Here is a 25,045-nt window from a genome sequence, read left to right as displayed (position 1 = left end):
ACAGAACACAAACACAGGAAGCCAGGAGGACATACACTTTTTTATTTAACCCATACGTTTTAGATAGTAACTCTTTCAGATGATGCTGACCCACATCCTAAAGAAAAAGTAACATCAGTGAATTTGCAATGGCTTCTAATCAGTTCCAGAGAGCAAGAAAACAAAACAATTCCGCTAAAACTCACAGAGAGCAGATGGGAACCTACACAAGTCTTTCAGTCCCATTTCTCAGAGATAACCCTCCCATAGCCCTGCTCCAAAATCACTACCCACTTAGTTTTAACCCCACTGCAGAGGTCCATGTTTATTGAAACACACTGAACTATATTCAAGGCAACAGAAACAATGTACACTTAGTTTTCTAACAACTCACACATACGCCCCATTTTCATTTTTTAACTGTGTCTACCCAAATTCAAACAGAAAACAAACTGCTGTTAAACTCTAAACCCTACCAGCCCTACAGTTCAATGCAGGGAAGCATCTCCTCCGAATAAAACTAATTCAAACTGGAGTAGCTCTGAGTTCACTGTACTGCTACACTACTGGCTGTGTTGGCTCAAGAAAGCAACCAGCTAAGCAGGAATAGAGAGATTGATTTATTCATTAACAGCAGTGTTTGACAAGATTTCAAAGGTTCAACTAACACATACACTAGCACTAGTTGAACTTCTAACTAATGAGCATAACTAATATGAGCCTAGAAAAAAAATCCTACATTATCAAAAATGTGGCATAATTTATCTTTCCCTCTCTTCCCTGACCAATCATGACTTCATGACACAGAAAGTGGACAACAGTATTTTGTAACTTTCAGTTGAAATTTTTCAGCTGGTCACTTTGGTTACATGCCACAGAGATCATACTTCAATGAATTCTACAGTGTACCAACATGGTCTGACAGAATTACTCAGGAAATGAAAGCAAAACATTTACAGCATAATGATCTAAGTGCTACTACACACATCAAGGATCAAACAGTAGTAATTAAACACCATTCAAAACCAGAATATGGTTAAAATAAACTTTCTTAGTTTCTTCTCACATTACCTTTTGTGGGCCACAGTATGTAATTATTATTATTCTAGTAGTAAAGATAAAGTAGCTGAGTTATATAAGCTACCATATGACCAAATTTCTAATCACATTTGTACAGCAGAGAGGAAAACACTCAAAAGCAGGTAGCTTTAAAACCAGGGTGAGAACAAAAATCCATGGGTGGAGCTAGACAGAGTAACTCACTTTTCCACATTACTGTGTCTGCACTGTTCACAGCACTACTACAGGGCAGCACATGTAAGGACATGACAAAGTTCAATGGCCTTTTATACATACTACAAATGAAAGGTAAAAATTGCCACAGTCAACCTTTTCATCAAAGCATCAGAAAGAGCAAAAATGCCATTTAAAAATTGCAAACAGTTTTATCTAGCAAACCACCTCAGCACAGCAGCCCTGCATTTTCATTTGTCAGGAGGCAGTTGGAGGCAGAGCCCCATGGCCACACTGTCCCCACACAAGCCACAGCAGCCCTGCTTCTCCCCTGGGCTTTCCTGGCCCGGGGCTCCCGCCCACTGTAATCTCCTCCAGAGCCCAAGCACAGCCACCACTGCACATCCCAAATGTTGAGCACTTCCCAAACCCCGGCCTGCTGTGCCTGGCACAGTCACTCACTACAGGAGTGACACAGGCCAGGCCCTGCAGGGCCTGCCCAGCTCTGGGCACTCAGAAGTCACTGTCCCATGAAGACCGACTCCTTCCTCACCCCAAGGCCAGGACGAGTCCTAAGACGCCCCTGGACACCGGGAAAAGGGTAAACAGCCCTTAACAATGTTGCCTTTTCAATGGCTTCATTACAATAGTTAATCATACGAAAAATCAAAAAATAAATTACTAAACTCTTCAGCCATCCAACTACAAGGTAAGATTATAAATACATATGATTTATTATGGTTAAGCGTATTTAAATATAAAGTCAGCATCAGAAATCCAACTTACAGGCTGATTATGAAACACTGCAGGAGTTCCAATTACCTCATCACCAGATCTAGTTTTAGAAACGTTACTGCTGAGTGGAGAATTTTTCTCCTCAAGTCTCTCATCCCCCTTTGCCAGAGTAAATAAGTGTAAATTTTACCATTCAGAGGCTGAGATTACAAAAAAAATAATCATCTGCTACATCACAGAAGAGTCACAGTATTCCTTATCTCAGCACCAGAATCCAAGCACTTCGGAATGCAAACAATCTAAATTCAGATTATTTACTAAGAGAAAAACCCACAGGACCATCACTTCCTCTGCCTTCCCACATGTAGCCAGAACATCAGAAACAAAACTGAAGTAAGTCCATCTCCTATTAAAACCACAATGCTTTTGGAGCTGTCAGAGGAAGTTCAGATTCCCTCTGACAGAGCCTTTTCTTTCATCGAGCTGGAGCAGAAGCATCTTATCCAACATACATCACTGCAAAAAAACAGATTTGACTTTTTCCCAACAGGCAACTCATTAGACAAAGGTTTTTGTGACTAGGAAAATTGCAAGCTCAACCTAATGGAACAAAGGTTTTTCTGTCAAACCAGAAATTATATACCAGAGAATAGCCAACTGCTTTTATTTTTATTTCTTGCCAGTAAAAACAAAGAAACACTACAGACCAAAACAGAGATTTGTAGGAAAAAATTCCAGAGTTCCACTGCATTTCCAAGCAGCTTAAGGAAAGAAGGGAAAGATGTGAAGCTTAGGTTTATACTTAGTTTAATTGGGCCTTTGCATTAACAAACATTAACAAAGCTATTCATTACTCTGCTCTTAGAAACAGCTGTCAAACATCTGCAAACATGTATTTTAAAAAGCACAAGTGTTCAATCCTGCATTCTACTCTTATTTAGAGATAAGTTTTAGGATGAGGCACATACAACACATCTCTTACAGTATTTATATATATATATAAACCCTTGTTGTTCTCTGGAATGAAAGCCACAGGAAAGGTATATACTCAACTCTCCAGACAAAGGCCAAGAGCAGCCCCACATTGATTCTCTCCCTTCAAATACATGAGTGAAATTCTGCATTAGCAATAAACCAGCTTTTTAGATCACTTCAGGGAAAACAAAAGCCCACAATGAGATGAAAAATAATCGTGCTAGAGATCCCTGGATAGCTAAAACCAGTAACTGTGGTTACCTCTGGTATCCAGAGGGAAGGCTTTGCTATTTAGCCCTTCACTGCAGGTATTATGTACCTATGGATTAGGATAGTTCATTTTATTCTGAATTAACTTTGTTCATGATAGCATCAATTGCCATTTAAACCAATACCATTAAAAAATACAATTCTGCAAAACTTATTTAATTCTCGTGTTACAGCAAATAAGTCCCAAAATAAATCTTGAGAATATTTTATTTTTCATTAATCATTCTACCTCAAGTAAGTCCAACAGATGACTACCAGGGATGGGACTGCGTTTTGTAATCAGCTCATAAAAATGTCTTCTGAATTTCCAGTTCCTAAAGGCAATTTAGTCTACTTCTTCACCTGCTCTGCCATTTGAAAATTTCCCTGGGATTTGAGGGCCTTGTATTTCACAAAGTCTTCCAAGAGCTCCTTTCCCATTAAGATGGTAAAAGGGGTGCCCCACAGGACCCCACCAGCAGCACTACAGTGTCACAAACAGCGCCTGGAGCACAGACACTTCTCAAACCACGGCACCCATAAATCACCAGAGCTCAGCAGACCCCGGTAACTTCCCCAGCAGGGAGCAGATGGTTACTTCCCTCCAAAACTGACGTTCCATTCCTCTGATCATTTATGTCTGCAAGACTCAATCACTCACTGTTTGTGCAATGCAAACATAAAATGCCATGAGCAAAGCAGTTTATTAAAAAATGTAAATGAACAGACTGAAGTTTTTCATGCTGTTTACCCAGTTCAAACATTTACCAGCATCACACAAGTGAAACAAGAAACAGTATTAATTAATGCTTGAGGAGTACTTTGATTTAAAATGCCAAACAAGTATTCTGAACTAGAGATAACTGAATGTCAAGGAATCCTGATTGTGACTGGCCAGTGAAATGCAAAGTCATATATTTGAAATTAAAATAATTGAAGACTGCATACACCTGATGAGATTGGAAAGTTGTTTTTGAAGACTGCATACACCTGATGAGATTGGAAAGTTGTTTTAAAGCTATTTTAGCACATTTGCTCTTCCTCAAAGCTTTATTCATCACAGAAGTTGTAAAGGAGTAGAACATACTCCAAGGTCACTTATATTCTGCAAAAGGAAGCTCTGGCTGCTGCCACAGAGGAATACAGACTGGAATTTTTCATGCACATACCCACCAAAACAAGTCATTATGGCCATTTGACAGAATATGGGGTCAAATACTTTGGATGTGAGAATATACTGAGAAAAAGATTGAGTATATACTTAAAAGAATGACTCACCACAGGCATCATGACCCAACACAAAAGCATCTACTCTGACCTCAAAAGCCACAAAGACAGCATGGAACTGGATATTTTAAATGCACTGATATGGGTACAGGGACAAAGGTCAGAGGAAATGAAGTGAGGGAAGAGCCAGTGATTCTCACACAAAACAAGCAACTCATTCTGCCAGTTTTCAGAGAACATCCATCTTAGGAAAACATGATATGTTAGCTTCCATACATTTTTATTCTTATTTTCTTGCTGTTGCTGTGCATTATTCCAACATAAAACGAGTAACTTTGAACACTCAAACCTGTCATGTAGAAGAAATCACAATTTTTAGATACCCTTAGTTGTGCAAAACAACAGGCATATAAACCTGAATAAGAGAACTGCTATTAGCAAATCCTTTCTAATAGCAAGAATAGTGAGGAACTGGGTTGGGCTGTTTGTTTCTGATCTGGCCTTAAAACTCTCTGGTAATAGTCTCATATCTATCAGAAATTAAAGTTTGGAGTGTACCAAAATCCCTTTTCAGCCAAAGTTCTCCTTGCAGTGCTACATGGTACCATTGGCATCACAGGATAAAAACCGTAAAGGCGTTGGAAACACACTGATGGAAAAACTAATGACGAAAGTGAGCACAAAAGAACAGACAAGAAGTTCATGTAAGCATCAATACATCAGTGGACACTGTTTACAAAACCTTGTCTGAATTCCTGAGAAGAAAAGAAGCAGAAAAGACAGCCCAGTCCTGCCAAAGCATCCTCTCCAGGAACAGCAGACAGCTCCCTGGACCACTGTTAACAAGATTTGAAAGCTGTCTGAGTTCACAGACAAAATGTGTTAAAATTGATATGAGAGGAAAAGACTACACAAATTTAAAAAAAGGATCAGAAAAATTAAAAAAGACAAACTTGATGCTCCAAACTAGGCACACACCAGGATATCCCTCTCAGAACCAAAGGGAGAGCTCACAGAAATTTTAAAATCGTACAAAACCCAGGTATTTCCATGGCTCCACAACAGAATTAACTTAAATCAACAGCAGAACGTAGACAAGTGAGAATAAAGCTTTCCCTATATACTCACCTTCATGCAAAAGCAGGAGAAAATTACAATATTTAGCATCATGAGTGGAAAACAAGGGGAAAAAACAACAAAAGCATAAACCTCCTGGAGTGGTCTGACTGCTCTCCAGTATTAAGCAGTACATAAGAGCTCCAGGGGTGCATGTGAGGGATGGGAATATGCAGGCAGAGGGCACATTTTTGGACCACCTGTACCATATGTAATGAAAATAGCTCATTCTGGAGCTGAAGTAGGATTGAGGAAAAAGCATCCATGCCAGCAGTGTGCCTAAATATCCTAGCCTGAGCGCTTTGAACAACATTTCCAATATTGCATCTGATGCTCAAACCATTTCCAGTAGCCCACAGAAACTGCTCTGAGGGCAGTGGTGAACTTCCTCCTGCAACCTCTTCTCTGTGCACCTCCTGTCCTCTCACAGGAGACACATCCTTGCCTCTCACAGGAGAGAGATCTTTTGCAAGAAGGCAAAAGTGGTGAGGGACAAACCCTAAGAGCAGAGTCACTGCCTAGAGCTTGGAGCAAAGGAGCACCTGGGAAAGCACATGCAAGACTTTTTCTGCTCTTCCAACTCCCCTCTTCCACAGCTCCTCCTCATATGCTGGAAACAACAAACTGCAGGTGGGAAACATGCACGAACTTTGAAAAATAGAGTTGATCCACGCACTCAATAAAATTAGCCCTAAAAGAGAATGTAAATCTTTTAAAACAGGTTGATGATTGAACAGACATGAGGATGGAGGTCTCATACAACACAATGTCTTCAAGCACTTGCACTTGGAAAGATTCCTAATTTATGTTTAGTTACAAATGTTCTGAAAGATGTCTGGCATTCAGGTCTGCGTATTTACCATATTTAGCAAACAGCAGATTTATGCTGCTTTTACACTTCTTTTGCATGATTTCATTTCTATATATATTTAAGTAAATATGGTTCCTCTGAGCTAAAGCAGAAATACTACCCTAATACCCCTATATATGGGTAAAGCACAGCTGGTTTAAAGGTCATAAAGGAGGTATCTTAAAGCCAAGAATACAACCAAACTTCAGAAACAAACTTCGAAGCACTACCAATCTTAACCTTTATTTTGGACATCTCAACTAACTGTTAGTCTTTGCTTGGTTTCTGAGATCTCAAGTCACTCTGAGACTCTGACCTGAATATATATCATGCAATTCTTACTTAGAGAAATAAGAACTAAAGTCTTTGTGATCCTTGCAAAAGGTCAGCAACACTGTGGTTTACACAGCATTAAACACTAGGAAAGTAGAAAACCATTTCTGTTTTCAAAAGGGCTACAACATAGACTTCACCTCAGTATGATATCATAACCTGAAGTTCATTGCCTTGAGCAGAAACAGACAAAGCCAACTGGTGGAAAACAAGAGTTCAGGCACCTCTGTCTTTTTTTGATTTGTGGAGCCTAAACATTTTACAACAGAAGTGCAAGCACAGAAAAGTTACTTTCTTTGATTACCTTTTGCACTCTGTTAGAAGTAAGCACACAGATTAGCTGAGGATCAAATACCACATTTAATCCCCAAAGTTAGCTCAAGAGCTTTCTGAGTTAAACAACTGCCTTCTTAGTCACCAACACTCCCTTTTCATTTAAAAAGACTCCTCTGAAAAAGCACTCATTTATTTTGCTCCTCCCTACATCTTCCAAAACAAAGGCAAAAAGCATGATATTGCTTTTTAAACATTACAATTTTAAAAGTAAAAAGTCTTCAGATTTTATGAAAAATTCGATCATAATTGAGCTTAAGATAAAACACTTATTACAGTAATGGAAGCTTGTTTTTCGTGGTGTTTAGCAGTCTTCCAAAACAGCTAATTCCCACCCTGGAACTGTTTCCTGACCTCTAGAAAGGGTCATCTATGTATAACTCCAGACAAAATATGGCCATAGCATTCCAAAGCTCCATGGTAAGATCAGCAAAAAGAATTCAGAAGGCTGAGTTCACATCTCAACTGAGCTTTGTTTTCCATGCTAGAACAGACACTCAGAAGAAAGCGTTGGGTCTTGAGTGAAGCCTCACCCAGCTGCTGTGAGCAGCACACTCTGACCCTTCAGCAGTGAGGATATCCGCAAAACACAAGACATCAGCCCCACTGCTGCCAGACCAGGAACAGCAAGGAGTAAACCTCAGAGCAGGTTGCACTGTGTAAATAAAAAATCCTGGAAGAAGATACTGTACCAATCTCTACTTAACACCTCCCATCCACAGCACAGCAAGCCCAGGTCTTGGAGTTTAGCATGTAAGAAACAAGCAGCTTATTATTTGAAACTGTGCCAAGCAACCAAGCTGTTTGAAATTTCAGTTGGTAAAAATTATGGCTTTTGACAATTGAAGTGCATTTCATTTACAGCTAACAGTTCAATTAAAAAGAAGCAAAAACATTCATACACTTCACAATGAAATTTTCTTCTACTCAAGTATCCATGTCTTAATCAGCATGAACTCATTTGTATTCCTATTTAAAATGCCTTTCTCAATAACACTTGCTGACATCACCCAACAGTTACACATTTTATACATAAATACCTCCTAAGCATACAAAGAAAATCTGAAGATTCCAACTGGTTTTGCTGATTAAGATCCACCCAGCCAAGCACATGTCTAGTCACCACAGCTCCTTTGTTGGCTGCCCCTGCCCGGCTGTAGGAGGAAAAGAGGAAACAATGTGAGAAAGGTCCACTTTCTCTGCTTCACTGAATTAAATCCACTCCCAGGAATCAAAAAAACTACACTGCTTCCATCATTCACATTTAACAATTCCAAGTTTAGACCAGAAGTGGCTTCTAGAGGTCGTTTGATCCCAACACCTTCTCAAAAGCAAGTGAATGTCATCTTTATGGTAGACACCATGTTACACTGACTGTCTGGCTCAAATCCTGATCAACACTGACTTAAATCATCAAATGCCCTCAAGCGCTTTGGATTTTTGTTAGGAAGGTTACCAAGAGCTGAAGAAATAAGTACTGCTTGTTCTCAGGATACAGACAGTGATGGATGGAAGACAGGACAAAAACAGTGGACAAAGCCCTTACAGTGGCCATAGGAACAGAGGTGTATCAGACAACACCTCCCCCAGTGCTGACGAAGCTGGAGGGACAGGAGAATAAAAGGACACCAGAACAAAGAGAAAGTTTTAACTTTACTCATCTATTAACCAGAAAATCCATCAAGAACAACCTTAGCAAGGAATCCAGGATCTTCTCCCCTATTAGTGAAGCTACAACTGGACTCTCAGTACTGCCTCTAATCAGAGTCCCTCACCCTTTGAATTAAACTCAGATTTACTCTCAACTCTGAGTACAATAAGGAGTATTTACCCCAACTCAAAGCATTTCAACAAACTGTAAAAACGATGATGAGCTGCCATTTCCAAGAGAAGTCTTGTGTTAGGCTCACTTCACAGAACCCAACACCCAGTGATTTCAAGTAGGTTTAATTCAGTAGCAGCTTTAAGCAGGTTCTTTTTCTTGTCTTCAAGTGGAGAGCTTAGCTCAGTGTCTGCCCCTCCACTAACTAGTCCACGTGTTCCATCTGTCCTTCAAGTGGAGGGCACAGCAAAATTAACTGCACACACTTTCACAAGATTATAGGGACAGATGACTGAGAGACCAAGAAGATATTCTAACATCAAGCCCTTCATCGCATATGAGCAAAGGAAATTCTCATTTCTAGCCTGACAGAGGATATATTGTTATCTGCATGACAAAAGGGCTTTAAATCTTAAAAGAAATAGTCAGCACTATATGAAAAATTGAAGAGACATTCTGTGCCAAAGCTGGATTATGAATCACCAACTAACACTCCTGCCACCAGCAGCATGAAACCATCTTTGCAATGATACTCAAGCCCTACCTGAATAACCACTGCAGTAGTCAACACATTTGCAATCCCTCTCTGAGTTCAACACCCAAAAAGCAACTGATTTGTCAACTATTTCACTGATTTGAAACTTCTCTATTCTTTCAATAAATTGCCATTTGAATTCTTGTCTGGTTTTGTCGATGCTGTTTTGCTTCTTTGCATTTCATTTACCTTTTAAATGCTAAATTATTGAGTAGTCACAAGTCACAACAAATGCCAGGAAAAATCTGATCTGCAAAACCTCCAATTGTCCAAATTTCTGTATTCTTAATTACAATTTTTAATTACAATGAATTCATTTCAGCATAGAAAACTGAAATGCTAGCAAGCAGTTCAGAAGCAGAGACATTCAAGTCTCAAAATTACAAATATGACAGACACAATTCCTATTACAGACTGACAACTCATTTGAATAAAATTTATCTACAGGACAGACTTTTTCTAGGTTAACTTTCAGGGACTATATTGCTCCATTACCACAGTCCTGACTCATCACTTGCCCAGAGTCTTCTGCTGATCAGTCCCTGATCCACATTCACACACGCTGGAAGGAAAACACCCATGATCAGAGTTAGAGACCAGTAGGTCCCTACATTTATACACCATTACTCAAATGTCTCCATAAAAACTCAATTATGGACACTGAGCTGACAAACAGTACTGATCTCAGACTTGAGAATAAGGAATTGTGTATCAATAAAGAAAAAACACTTCTCTAATGTAATTCCCAGAAATCTATCCTATAAAGACATTAAGATAAAAGCCGAAGGTTATCTTTTTTTAAAGTATCCAGCCTTTAGTATGCATTTGAAATCTGTCTTCCCACTCTTCCTCACTATAAAAATGTAAACCCTTTGTATGTGGTTATTTGAATATCAGTACTTTTCCATGTAACAGCAATGTGAGAACAAAAACTCGAGGAACGTGCTGAAAAGTTCCTTGTGCTCAGTTATTTTTTGCATGCCTTGCAAACCCCTCCTGATAAATGTCTGTTCTGTTCTGTAATTCCCTTGAGAAATACTCTGTTGAAATGACTTTGGGACAGATGTTTGTACAAGTGGCAATAAAATTATATAAATTATATAAATAACTTGCCTAAAAAAATCCAAACATGTAAAGTGTATTTCTGTAGAGAAAAAGCAAGTAAGCCATCTATAACAGATTTCACAGTTTTTCATACTTGCAATGAACTTTAAGTTTTTTAAGGTTAGAATAATATTAACAGAAAAGATTTCTCAAGTAAGGAAAGTATCTTTGATATTTAGAAAACTTTCACATCACTACAGATTCAAAACAATTCACATGAAGTCTCAGTCTAAGTTTAATATGCAGTTAATAATTCTATAGCTTTTTATATCCAAATGTAAACAGAAAAGCAATCAAACCTTATGTCAAGACAAAGACAACTTTAGTTAGCTTAAGAGAAATACCTGCAAAGTTTTTGTACTTTCCAAAAATTTCCTGGGCTAGAACTAAATAAGTTTATTTCCTTATAAAAAAAAGCTGCAGTACAGCCACAGGCACAGGCCAGAGGAGATGACTGTGATCACTGTGACCCATTTAATACCAGGCACTATCCTCTGCTAAAAAACAGAAACAGAGGAATTCACACCTTCATCATGGTTATCCAGTCTTGTTTTAAAGTAAGAAGCATCCCTACAGCAGCTGTCCCAAGTGGCACTTATACACACAGTAAATTTGTACAACTTCTTACTGTAGCAGTCACGTAGATTTTGGTATGATTTCACAGGTTAGACACTATAAGCTAGGAGCCTGTATCAATAAACTCTGATTAAGTTGTTATTTGATAAATATATCATTTCGAGAAGTTAAACAAAGCTGCACCTGCATATATTTTTAGGAGTTAAAATATGCCTTAAACTCATGTTCAAACTGATCTTTGTGGAGTGTGCTAGCAACCCTTTCTGAATTCCAAAGCAGCTGTAGCAGTGCCAGTGCCAGCTGCAGGGGACACATGTTTACCTTGCCTGTTAGGATTCTTCTGTGCTCTTTACACCTAAGGCTCAGCTGCTCAAGCTCCACTAAATGCTAAGGTTCCCAAGCTGGAAAATCCAGTCACCTCCAACACCTCTTCATGTCAGTGCTTCCAAGGAGGCTTTCCCAGCCTACACCCAATGCAGGGCTACACTCGTTTTAATGTGACCAAAAATCAAGTCTGGTTTGCTTGAGTACATTCTTTAAAAACAGAAAGCTGAACCAGGTTAGTAAACCACAACTACTGAAAAAGCACTTGTCACATTACCTCTCCACAAATAACCAAGAAGTTTTAAATTGATGGCATTTTGTTCATAACCATCAAATTTCAGCAAGCAGAATGAATCATGCACTATTTGTTACTTGAAATTGACATTTAGAAAGCAGGGATCAAACTAATATGATTCAGAAGCTTTTCTCTCACTTTCTTTTTCCTATATTTGAAGCTTAAAGAAAAAAATACTTGTGCTCCTACATTTCAAGTAAATGTTTGGTGTTAGTGAACAATTTACAGAAGTCTGATGATGTCACATGATTTATACACTGCTCTCAACTGACATAGAATGGAAAACTGGCAAAGTACTGGTGGCATAAGTTGGTAGAGGCCTGAAAATTGTATTTCTCTAAAGCTCAAGTTTTGCATATTTTGATACAACCTAGATTTAAGGGCAGCTTTCAAAGCAGTAACTTTTTCCTGCACAGAGAGGAAGGTCTTGCCCTCTCCCCGTTTCTCAGCTGGTTACAGCAATCTCCAGAGCTTATTGGACATTTCACAGAGCCACTTAACTCTCCAGCTCTTCCCTTTGGGAAAATCCTAGGAAGGCAAGGAGGCTCAGTATTTTCAACTAGACACAGTTGAAAGGAAGGGCTCAAAGAAATACCAGAGCTTATTAAAAAGGAATGTGTATGGGAACTCCCACTGCCATGCGTGGGAAAGTCGTACTAAACTTTAAGAGCCACCTCCAATCACCCAGGATAACTTTTTGGATTCATTCTGGCAGCAGTGGGCTGCAGTTTTCATAAGATATCAACAGAAGCATCCAGAAGGGTCGTCTGCCTGCATGAGGACAAGCCAGGTGCTGGAAGGTGCAGACACCAGCTGTCCCTTGCCTAAGGCTACAGTTTCACTGTAGCCTAAGCCTGTTGAGCTACCAACTACTCCTAGAGCATCATCTTTCAGCCTGGCACCTGCTCCCTGGACAAATCACATGGTTCAGCACGCTGAAGAAACAGAAAACCATTTAGTTCATTTACCAAATTGGTTTATGCCAAATGAAAGGGTGAAATGGCTCAGCAAAGGATCCAACAAGCAGCTAGCAGAAGAAAAAGGGATGTGAGTAACACAGCCAGGAGTTAGTGATGTACATTGCTACAACTCCACAGGCTGCGATTCAACTCCCCCTAAAATTCCACTGCTGCCAGAAACAAAGAACATTTGAAGCTATTCCAGTAACAGAGGGCCCCAAAATAGTCTTAAGTGGGACAAAATATGATTACCAGAAAAAATTAGGATTATATCATAAACAGACATGACTTTTCCCCCTTTCCAATCTAAAGCAAAACATTTGTTCTCCTGATGAAAGATGAGATTCTTCCCCATAAGTTTGGAAAAAGAACTTCAATTCTACAATTCTGATTAATTTCTTATTATTTATTATACTGGCTTGTCATATCTTACACAAATTGCAGCAATTTCTTATCTTAAGCTCAGCAAAGAGTAGCTAGAGTCCATTCTGTCATGTTTCCCACATATTGAAACAGTGAGGATTTAGTCAAATATTGGTTATCTCAATTTCATTTCAGTAGCAGCATGACTCATGTGCAATAGCAGCTAAAACATACTGCAGTAAATGCACCCCAAGCCAGCACTCTGCTCCAAAAGATTTTAGTAGGTTACCTATGATAGTTACTGACTAGATGTCAAGGCTGGAAAAAAATGCATTCCAATATGCCTATATTTCAGGACTTCTGGAGATTTGCTCCTCTGCTCTAGAAATGCCACAGAATTTGTGATTATTAAGATATTCCAGCAAAATGCTTGTATATTTGAAGAGATGGTAGCTTCAAATGGAATATCCTACTTCAGTAAGTCTTATTTTTTATCCTTTAGGCATCAGAAGCTGTTTTTGTCAATGTCCTGGATAAGTGAAAATTCAAACAAGGCAGACTATTCTTAAAGTAAGATGGGGAAAAACTGGGGCACAAGAGCAGTACCCAGGGAAAATGTTTAGAATACAAGTAAGGAAACAGCACCTGTAAAACTACACTGTACTCCAAGCTTTCTTCTCTCACCTCCATGTGCCATTATCCTGCACTGGGAACACCCTCCTGGCACCCCAGTTTTCCTGTCAGAAATGCAATGTTAGCAAACTCCAGATTTCGAAGCGTGAGAGAAGATTCACAGTTTACTGTTTCCAGTACTTTGCTCAGTGTTGATCTGTTTTCTCTCCTGTGTAGTCTCCTACTACTACCAGAACTTGTTTTGCCACAGCTCTCTCTCCACTGCTTTTCCAACATGGAGACTGACACTTTCCATATATTGTTAGGCACATCCTCAATAGTGGTATGAGACCCTAATTGTGTTACATGAGAAATTCAGCCTTTGATGAACATTAAAATTATGGCCTGAACATCAGCCAGAGATACTTAGCCTATTCTTACACAAAGTCCATTCTCCCAAAATCTCTTTCATTTCCACTACTAAGTGTTTTGTCAATTACTAGATTTCAGCAAACACTGAAAATACTCCAAAGTTAAGAAGAAACACACCACTTTATGTCCAAGGCTTCAAAACAGCAACCAAGGGAATTCCAAGAGAAACAAATAGTTTATTTCTTACGTAACAAACACAAAAATTCACGAAAACCCCACTAATTCATGCCATATCACTTACCGGAAATAAAAGGAGCTACAGAACAGACACAGCCAAGTCAGACCTGCTTTAACCACCACTTGGTTAAGATTGTCTGAGAACCCCTCCAAACAAAGCCTGGCACATTTTACAGATGACATTTTGAAGGGCAGCTGAAAACTGTTGAATTTCTTTTGGCTGCAACAATCCCTCAGACACCATCGTGTAATTAAAGCTATGAATTTATCATCTTTTTGTATTTGAACACAGTAATAAAACAAAAGTAGACATTTCCCCTGTTAATTCACTAAATTGCCAAAAAATCCTCTGTGTTTTGCACTTGTTAGGGGAAGAAAAAAAACAGAAAAAAGGATCCAGAAATAAATCCTGTCAGTCTTAAGCCTCTTGAAGTCAACTAATAACCAACACTTTGACTACCCTCATTCTCTGATGCACTTGACACATTTTTATTGCCAAATAAAGCAACAAAGCCTTCTGCCACTCAATCTTGTGACTAAAGCACCCTTTGCCATTTTCATGCTATCACAGCATCCTGAACTGCAGGCTGAGGTTGTCCACTGCTCACCTCATTACTCATCCCAGCCATGATGCACACAAGACACGCTCCAATATCTTAGAGTTACATTGCCTTTTACATGAAGAAACAGTATAAACAATCCTGGTCATAAGAATTTCAGGCACAGTGAAATATAGAGTTTATTTTGCAATTCACTGCATGCCAGGTAAGATATACGGTCCAAAAGACTGAAATGAGTTAGTCAAAGCCAGCTCTTGCCATAGCCTCCTGCAAAACAGTGCAGGATTATTTGTTTCTAGGATTAAACTCATTAATAAGCCTTCTTGGAAGACAACACAGCGCAGCCTCTTTTTAACATATTTACTATTAAAATATTCTAGCCAATAATGTTCCTCATGTTTCTGAAAGACAGGGTTTTTTCCAAGTACATCAGAACTTGCAAAAGTAAGGTCAAGGAACAAGAAGATTTCCTAATAAATTTAGAACTTGGAAGAAATTCAGGCATTCCACAGTTAAGTGGTTTTGTTTCCCTGTAACACAGAATGAAGATTTCTCCCAAATAAACACAGTCACTCAAAAGTAGCCATAGCTGCAATTCACCGCAAGCTGTCCTTGTTGAACTGGTATCAAGTAAACCTTCAGAAATCAAATGACAGTCTCAGCTTTTCCCCTAACAACTATGAATAATGCAAGTTATTTCTTTAATAAGAATTAATATTCTGCGGGATTAATGTGCATGCAAATAGCTTTACCATATACATTCCAACAACCCCTTTATGCAAGAGGTTAAAACAGACTAGTCTGGTAATAAAATGCTTATCACCAGACCTGTCCTACTGGCAGTAACACTGAGTGCATGCACAAACTCAGATCTGCCTCTTTTGCCCTCAGAATTCAAGGTGCAGTATCAGACCACAGGTTTGCACCACAGAATCACAGAATGTGCTGATTTGGAAGGCACCCACAAGAACCATTGAGTGCAGCTCCCAGTAACAACTAAGAGCTGCCACCAGAGCCAACAGCTGTGCTTCTGATGCCACTGCCCAGGAAAAAGCCACTCCTGGAGTCACACACCACAATGTGGCCAACACTGCACACCCTGCCAATGGAGCCTGACCTACATCAATAAAGCTTTAGCTACTACTGGACTGTGTATTTCAAATAACCATCAACTAGCCTTACCTGCTTTCATAAACCAATTCCCTGAAAAAAACAGGTTTCTGAAAACAAGCTACACTCAGTAATTCATACCTTGTGAACAGTTAGTGTTGAGGTGTATTTATTGATCACTCCTCTTGTCTTAAAAATAGCCGAAGTTTAACAGCTCCCATGAACATAAGAAACATTTCCCCTCTCTTTCTAAGGGAAATCATGGAAGTAAAAAAACCAAAAAAGCTAGAAGGAATGCAGAAAGCAACTTCATTTTGGGACTCCCAAGCCAATCACATATAGATTGAAACAGCATTTTATTAAAGGTACATGAACAAATGGAAAAAAAAAAAGACAACCTTCCTGTATTCACCTACTGTCCTCAAAATTGTAAAGGCATGTTCCCTTGAGTCACCCATCTCTCTCACAGATGACTATCAAGAATGTTTCCACTATTTTAAGTGCAGCCTCTTTACCTGTGCTCCAACAATTCCTCACAGACAGGCTACAACACTCAAAGAACCAAGCACAGCCCTCTATGCACTGCAGCAATGGTGAACAGGAATACTTACATTTTTCACCCATAGCCTGGAAAGGGCAAGGAAGTACAGCAAGAATTCAGAAACTTGTATGAGCCTGCAAGCTTGAGGAAAATCTCATTGAAGAACTGGTCCTCAAACACTTCCTATTTAGTTAAGGAGAAGCAATTAGCCTGGAAAGCTGAGGCGCTGTGGCAGGTGAGGGGATACACCTCGGTAATGGGGCACCCTTTATGTAACTGCACTGGGAACAGACACACTAACAAAGGTTACAAAGGTAACCCCAACACAGCAGAGCACAATTCTCTCCATTCCTGTGCTCTGACACTTTAAGAGTAACATGGTGATGCCATAGGAGCAAACCCACAGCTCACAGTGGGCGCTGGAATTTAGCGGCACAGGGAAATCAGCGCCTCAACTCAGCTCGGGGCAGTCCTGGCCATCAGCGCACAGGAAGCCTCAGCCGGGCCAGGGAAGACGCGCTGCAAGAGCAGCAGGGGGAGAACAGTGAGAATCTCTCTCCTTGTTGTTGCCTCACTGCAAAGCACCAGAAAATGTTATAGTCACCTTCCAACAGGCAGGTACACACAGGAGCTGGGCCCGAGCCTCAGGGACTAAAGGAATACGATTCTCTTGCCCCTTTTCTGAGCCATGAAAGTTATCACCACGTGTCCTCTGTGTGCCCCACCATGGACAACCAAAGGAACAAAAAATCCATTTATAACCAAGACGGTGTGGTCAGATCACACAATCTAATTTTTCTGCTTTGAAAACTGCTGGGATGCTATTTAAATGTTAATTTAGGATTTTAAAGACTAATCTTAATACTCTGTTTTAGATACTACTTCTAAACCAAACTTCTCAACTTCTATTTCAAGACACGCCAGATTTCTAAGGACAGGGAAAAAATATTATCACTTTCCCTCAATTTCCTGAACTCTGAAGTTACAGTATTTGCCACCAAGAGATACAGTTCTAGGAATACTAATATTTCATCCCTTCTAAGAGGCATATGATACAGGTGTGAAAAAAGCCAAGAGAAGGTAAAACAGTGTTTCACTATCATTAAAGAGGTTGTGCCTACACATGCGACCAGAATTTAAAAAGAAAACCTAGGAAAAATAAATTGTTTTCATCAGCAGTTTATGTTTGCATTCTTAAGAAATTAAGAATGATCACCTCAGAATAACATACATGTGCTACAAAAGCGGTCAAGGGGGTCACACACAAGGCAAATCAAAAGGCTACACTTTTTGCAGCTTTAAGAAATAATGTTTTAAACTACTATTTAATTTTCGTCTTATCTTTTCTCAATTTCTATGTCTGAGTATGTTTTATAATGTAGCTACCAGTACAGTACTACCTGTATATAACTGATAAAACAATACATTTAAATACATGAGAGAGGCATGATAAAAAGTGTTCTTTATTGACAGGAATGGGCAGCCAAAGAAGTTGGAGGCCACCACTCTGGCGAGCAGGAGCTCTTTTATTTACATTTGCTCTGCCCTTCCTCCTTTTCACTCCAGCGCTGGTTTTCCAGAGGAGTGGAATGAATGGCGGCTCGCAACGCACGTGGCCCTGCTGTCTTCAGCCCAGGTCGGGGCTTCTTTTTGCCACCACGAAATAATAGACTTGGCTCCCCAGGAACGGGGAACTGAATGTGGAAACCTGGACAGAAGTACCAGAAAACCACACTATGATAAATTAGCTGCTTGACAAGGGAACATTAGGTGGACCTACAGAAAGGACAAATAAATAGAACTAAGGAGGCATGAAAAAACCGGGGGAACTGTGAAAAGATATATAATGGAGAACACAGAAAGCCAAGCACTTAGACCCTCATCCAGTTCTTCCCCCTCACCCCCCATTGGCTCCGGCGGCTCCCCCAACCCCCCTCACGGGCGGGCTACAGCACCCAGAGCCGCCCGCCGACTCCTCGCCCGCCGCGGCCGAGGAGGGGCGGAGGGCCCACGGCCGTCCCTACTGACCTGCCGGCGGCGGCTCCCGCGCAGGGCCGGGGTCGCCGGGGGTGGCCGCGTCCCCTCACCGGGTCCCCTCAGCCCGCGCAGCCGCCGCGCCTCCCGCACGCGCAGTGCGCACGACAGCCCCGCCTGCTCGGATCTCTCCGCTCCCGCCTCAGCGCGGCCCTCTCGCCTCCCCCAGAGCAGCTCCTCGGGAGAGGACCCAGCCGATCCGGGAATACTCCTGGCTCAGCACCCGCCATCCCGCTGCCCTCAGCGGCCCAGTATGGGGCTGGAGCTCAAAATACGCAGCGGGACTACTTCACCACCGCAGGCGGAAGCACACACTTGGCCCACACGCGAGATCGAACTGCCGGAAGGTTTTTAAATGTCCGCGCGCGATGCACGCCGGGAATTGTAGTCATCTCGCGGCGGCTCCCCCGGTCGCCCAAGGGCCTCGCACCGCTCCGCGGAGTCACCACGCCCCGTCGCCTCCCGCAGCCAATGGGCAAACGAGGGGCGGGGCTTCGCGCCGCGGTGCGCGCGCGGGGGCGGTGCCCGGAGTTGGTTGTTGCGCGCGGGCGCGGCGGTGGTAGTCCCGTCCCGGGAGCCGCGTCCTCACCGGGGCCCGGCGGGAACGGGAGCCCGAGCCCGCACGGAGCCTCCTGGGCGCAGCCGCCGCCTCCCCGCGGGAGGCGCCGCGGGGCTGGGCAGCCCCTGCCAGGTGAGGGGCGGGAGGGGGTGACGGCCCCTCACGCCGTGCGGAGAGGCCGGGGGGCGGCGGCAGTCAGCTTTCCTCGGCGGGGCCGCGGGCGGGGGCAGCGGGCAGGGCTCCGGCGGGGCGCAGCCGCTGCCTGCCCGTCACTCCCTCCCCTGGAGTCCCCCCGGCTCCCCTCGCCCCGCCGCGGTCCCGGGCGCAGCGGCGCCCGCAGAGCCCGTCTGGCGCCGGCAGCCGCGCCAGGCTCCCCGCGGGGCCGTGCGGCGCCCTCGCCCCCGGTGGCGGCGCGGGGCCCGGGGGTGCTCGGTGGGTGCCCCGGGCGCTACCCGAGCCCGCAGCGCGACCCGGAGCGGGCGGCGCGACCCCGCGCCCTGCTGGGGACCGCCTGCCGCCGCGCTGACACCTTCGAGGAATTTCCCGGGATAAAGCCCGTGTGGGTGCCAGGTGGATGCTGTTCCTGCCGGGGCTCCGTCCCTGCTCTGTTATTATTGCGAATTACTGGATTGAAAGGCTTTACGTGTTGAGTGTGCGTGTGTAGCTGCATTGCATCCTCTCGGTTCTTTCTCTCGAAGGTTATTTTGGACTTTTAGGTGGGTCGGTCTGTTTGCCAGTTTTTATTGCGGGTGAAGTTGAGGCTGGGCTGGGCAAGGTGGGATTTGCGCTGGGACAGCAAGTGAAATGATGTGAATACTTTGCAGTGGTCTGTTACTTGTGGAGAGCTGATACCTGATGCGGAATGGCCAGGCTGCTCTGAAGTGAGCACAGGGGCAAGGGGGAACGTAGTATGGTGGATGTCTGACCTCGAATTTAATAGGAGTTCTTTCTCAGAGAACATAATTTCTGTTTACTTTAGGTCTTTGCTATTTACTTTTGTAGAGTTTATTCTTCTTTAATCGCTTTGTAAGTAAGTGCCTCCGAAGTTTTCCCCCTTACTCGCTGTGGCTTAAAGGCTGTCTAATGTCTGCTAAATCACTTTATTCCCGGATATTTACGTAAAAAATAATATATGGAGATATATGGTCAGGAAGGAAAGAACACACAGTTGTTTTAGGAACCAAGACTTTATGGAATTCCAATAATTAGGTTCTATAGTTAGAAAGCTTACTTCAACTTGTTTGAAATTCCCAGCTGAACAACTACCTTTGTGACAAACTGGATGCACTTCCTTCTGTGTGACTTCTGTTGGACTTACAACCTCCTCTAGACTGTCTGAATCCAGAGTTGTAGCAAGAGCAGCAAATGCTTGTGGAGATTTTATTTAGTTGTTTGGACTTGTTAGAGCTCTTAGTCTAGTTCCATACAGGTTTTAAAAGATTGTGTCTATAAAGCAGCTAAGATGTTTTATCCAGATGAGGCATCTTCCTGGAGGAGTTACTGCTCAGTGTTTTCAGGGAAGTGTTGTTCTGTTCGCTAAAATACAGAGCTATGCAAGAAGGAATTAACAATTTTTCCATGAGTAACTTTCCATGATTAAGTTTATGTATTCATTTCTTGATGACTTTACCTTATTGCTAGGATATCCCATGTAGATAACTTAATTCACAGACTTCCTAAATTATCTTTTTGGACAGATCTCTTTGGCTCAATTACACCTTCCTCACCTGAGGGTGAGGACTGGCAGGTAGGGTGTGATTCCTGAGCCTGGGCAGGAGGTACCAGCTGCAGAACGAGGAGCCAGCAGACTTTGCTGCCTGGCCTGGCTGCAGGTAGGCAGCTTCACCCAGCTGCAGTTCATAATGGATGCAATGTTTGCATTTCCTCCTACTTTAGAGCATACAGTTAGTTTGAAGGAACAGGATTTCCTATGTATCTCCAAGTGTTATGGTTGTTTCAGTTTCATTGAAAGAGAGAGCAAAGAGACAAAATGCCTTTTGAACTTCTTGGGTAATTTATGTTTCTGACTTTTCAGCTCTTTAGAAAATCCATTTCCAGGCATGTTTACTAACATATGTAGTCTTTCCTGTTTGCTTTCCAAGTAAAGGAATTAATCGAAATCAGTAATTTAAAGAAAAATAAAGGGGGGATGTTATTTGGCCAAATGACTCTTAAATGTTGATTTTTTTTTTCCTAAACAGGGTAGTAAAATATTAGAATAACTATCGTAATCTATTGATTAGGGTTACAGACATTGACAATTACTGTTAGCCTTCTGTGTTGTACTAGGAAAAATAATGTATGTGAAAAGCTTACACTAAGTTAACAAGTTGTAACATGTTTTCTCTACCTTGTTTCTGAATTTACACTCCTGTGTGTCTCCTTTCCTTTTCCCTTTCCTGTTTAGTCTTTGCTCTTAGGCTCCCTTTTCCCTCCAGCTGTCCCTCATCCCATTCTAGACTCAAACTCTCCCATCGCTGCTAGTGGCCCATGTTTTCTTTGCCCTTTTCTCTGAAGGGATCTATAGCTTTCCTCTTTGTCACTGCTTCTCTTGTTCTGATTGCTCTCTGATGAGATTGGGTTTCAGGTGGTGTTAACAGTGCTTTCTATTTTTTGTTATTTTTTTTTTGTATGCGAGGTTGCTGGAGCCTCTCTTGCCCAGCCCTGCACAGAGAACCCCAAAGGTCCCTCTGGGATTGCCAGGCGGGGCTCCGAGGTGAGGCTGTGCCAGCTCCACACTGCTGCACTTCCTGTGCTGCTGCAGCTCCCGAGGAATCCTGCCGAGGAATCCTGCCGAGGAATCCTGCCGAGGAATCCTGCCGAGGAATCCTGCCGAGGAATCCTGCCGAGGAATCCTGCCGAGGAATCCTGCCGAGGAATCCTGCCGAGCTGCTCCCTCCCGTGCAGTCGGTGTGTCAGAGCTGACATTTGGGTCCGGGCAGGGCATTGAAATGCAAATGCCTCGGCTGGGATGAGGAGATGGTGCTGAGCTGGTGGAAAGCACTGAGAAGGAGATTGTAAAGAAAACACCTGACAGGGAAACTGAAAATGTAACTTTCTTATCTTTCTGCTATTAATACCTCCAGATGTTTTTAACCTACTTTGAGTACAAAAATAATAATCTGTAGAACATGTTTTGGTTTAGTAGTGGAAGCAAAGTTCAGAGAGGGAATGTCTAGTTATTTGCAGCCGTCTGTAGAATTTACTGGCTGTTAGTGGCAGCCAAAAATCACCAGTGAGGGAAATTACACTTTCTCTGTATGTAAAATACCATGGATTTTGGAGAAGGAGATGTGTAACCCCAGACTCACAGGAAAAGGGTTTGGATTCTCCGTGCTGATACCTGGAGGGATGGATGGAGCATGTTCTGTGAGTGTATTACCTGTGACAGGCTGGTGCAGGGACCTTGTCTGCAGAGCCTTTCTTGGCATTACCAGTCTTCCCACCTTCCTGTGCTCCCACACACAGCCACTGTGGAAGGACCAGGAGGTGCACTGGGGTTTAATTGGCCTAAGGCTGAAATACTTCCATTGTTTCATATGGATCAGCACAATAATGCAGAATTTCCATTACCATACAGTTTTAAATCTAGAGTGGAAAAATACAAGCTGCAAACTGGAGTAAGAGTTGCTGGTTGACTTTCACCCTTTTAAAGCAGGGTAAAGTGAAGCAAGTCAACAGTTTACACTGAGGAGAATGTGACAGCTTTAGAATTTCTGCAACATCAGTGACAAGGATAAATGATTTGTTTTTACTTGGTAACAGTTCTAACCAGTTGTCCAATATTTGAGCTCCAATTTCCATAAATTGTGGTTTAGCGCTGTGGGCTCTGTGTTTTCCAAATCATAAGCAGAAGTTATCAACTGTGTAAGAAATTTTCAGTTTTCCTTTTGCCTGAGATATATAAGTGGCTGAGTGACTCAAGCAATTTCTTTCCCCATATATCTTTAAGTAGACTAAGTTGATTTGAGATAGCCTGATAGTGCAAAATGTGGATAGAGGAAAGCTACGGAGTGGGTGTAACCCCTGAGGTCACCTTCTGTGAATTTAATTTCTTTTGGGACTCCATCAGCTATTACAAAAGTTACCATGTTAACTCACCAAGTTACAAGATGGTTTTACCACAAAATGTTTTTGGACTTGTCTGCTCAGATGACAACAAGAACAACAGGACTTCAGAACCCCTGGGATCCTCATTCATCATTTATCTTCTCCTAGTAATCACATATTGCTGTGCAGGATGAGGACAAACTCAGTTTTAAACCATACCACTTAGAGAAATGTTTTGTAATCATTCTGGAATGGATTTCCTTTTTTAAGTCTTTGATTCTGGGGAAATGGGGGGGGGGGGGGAAGTACTTTATCCACATAAAGTGAACAAAAAAATATAAATATTATCTGGGAAAGGCATTTAAAAATCTTTCCATTTGTAGACTTTATCCCATATTTTCCTTTAAGAGTAATATTTCAGTTAAAAAGCCTTATATGTGCTTAAACAAAAATGCTGAAAAATGCTCAACTGTTTTAATGCAGTCACTGTTGACTGTAGGAGACGTTTTTAGCAAAGTTTTTGAAATTGCAGTAAACAAACGGATAAAAATCATGCCAGGCTAAACATTGTAGGCTTCTAGCAATACTTGTTTTAGTAACATCTTGTCTGAGATGCCAGTTCAGTGTGGTGCTAAAAAGTAAGATCACTGACTTGATAAAGTTAGTGCTATTTCAGAAAATACTGCTACTAGCACAGAATTTGCCAGAGCAACATTATTGGTGTTCAAGCAGATTTGGGTTATTGTATTGTTGGCTAGAGGTTCTGTAGGAAGCTGTTTAGTGTTCACAGTTTGACCTTCCATGTTTTTGTAAAACTGATCTCAATCCTACAATGTTCCCTCTTGGATTCATGCCTGTGTTTACACAGGGCTCTCTACAAAGCTCCCCAGAGGAGGAAGACAGTCTGAAATACAGGAGATGTAAATTCTGCATGTATATATTTATATCCAGTCTTCCAGCTCCGAGGGTCTTACTGTCAGAAAAGCCTTCAAACACATTTAAAAGACATTTAAATCTTACACTATAATCATGAACAAATATAGACATCCTTCCACACTGACTTCATGTATATTCCCTCTCAGCATAAGTCTCTGTACATATCACAGAAGCTCTTATTGTTGTCTCAGCTGCCAAATTTCCTCTTAGTGAGTATCATTGTTCTGCTTTTATACTTGTTGGTGCCCTTTCTGGGAGCTTTTGTGATGGCAGCAAGAAGAAGGAAGAATAGTTTTAAAAATGTGTAATCTTCCCCCAAATTGGCCAGGAAATTCAGAAGCATGTGTGTCTGAAGGCAATGGAGACACTTCAGATTTCAGTGCCTTTGGAGCTGTCCTTGGGTAACTGTTAAGTCTTTTAGCACCTTTTTTTTCCCCCTCAGTAATGCCTTTCTCTCTGCCTTGTTTTTAGCCCTGAATAGTCTTCTGCAGAGTGCCCTTTTAGCCTGTTTGGCATCCTTTTAAAAATCCCTGATTCCCTCTGTAAAGGCTCAGAATTACATCAATATTGCTTTAATAAAGTTTGAAGTTTAATGCAAATATATACAAGCTCAGAAAAAATAAATATTAGTCCAAGAGTTTTCCACGGAGGAGTAAGTCATGTTGTGTAATTGTTTTTCCATTTGCTTTAAACCTTGCTAATTGTCCTTCTGGGCCTTCCTTGTCTAGATTGGGTAGTTTCCCTTAAAAACAGGTTGCACAATATTCACCAGTCTGAGACTTTTAAGTCTGTAACTATATGGTTAAGGACTGTGACTCCTGCCATTTGGAATGATCTTTGGAGGAGATAGTTTATTTAATGACTTTTGTTCTGTAAACTAGTCCTCTTCTCAGTTTCTAGAAGCAGGGAGACAGCTCCTAGTAAAGATGTAGAGAGTGGGGGGCACATGAAAGCTGCCGGTGGGATCATTTACACATGCTGTGATTGTGCAACAGCTTGTGGTGTGTTGTAGTCAGGGAAAGAATT

The 25,045-nt window shown here is 41.8% G+C and overlaps 1 protein-coding gene across 4 annotated transcripts in view; it reads right to left on the bottom strand.

Moving 5' to 3' along the window:
* Window positions 1–18,539, bottom strand: part of HMG20A (high mobility group 20A) — a 39,311-nt gene extending 20,772 nt beyond the window's left edge. Inside the window, exon 1 of one of the 4 annotated variants that reach the window (XM_083870735.1) lies at window positions 18,469–18,539. Coding sequence is in view for 1 of the 4 variants with exons in the window: in XM_083870733.1 (XP_083726859.1) it covers window positions 8,071–8,081 (11 nt within the window). In the remaining 3 variants the exon portion in view is untranslated. Of the gene's footprint in view, window positions 1–8,070; window positions 8,122–18,468 lie in introns of those variants that run through there. The other 3 variants (XM_083870734.1, XM_083870733.1, XM_083870736.1) reach the window with 3 other exon arrangements.
* Window positions 18,540–25,045: the final 6,506 nt, after the last annotated feature.

This window comes from Zosterops lateralis (assembly GCF_965231275.1).
Source record: "Zosterops lateralis genome assembly, chromosome: 13".
Taxonomy (NCBI): domain Eukaryota; kingdom Metazoa; phylum Chordata; class Aves; order Passeriformes; family Zosteropidae; genus Zosterops; species Zosterops lateralis.
The sequence above is the reverse complement of the archived record's forward strand: the minus strand, read 5'-3'. Positions and strand labels throughout refer to the sequence as shown.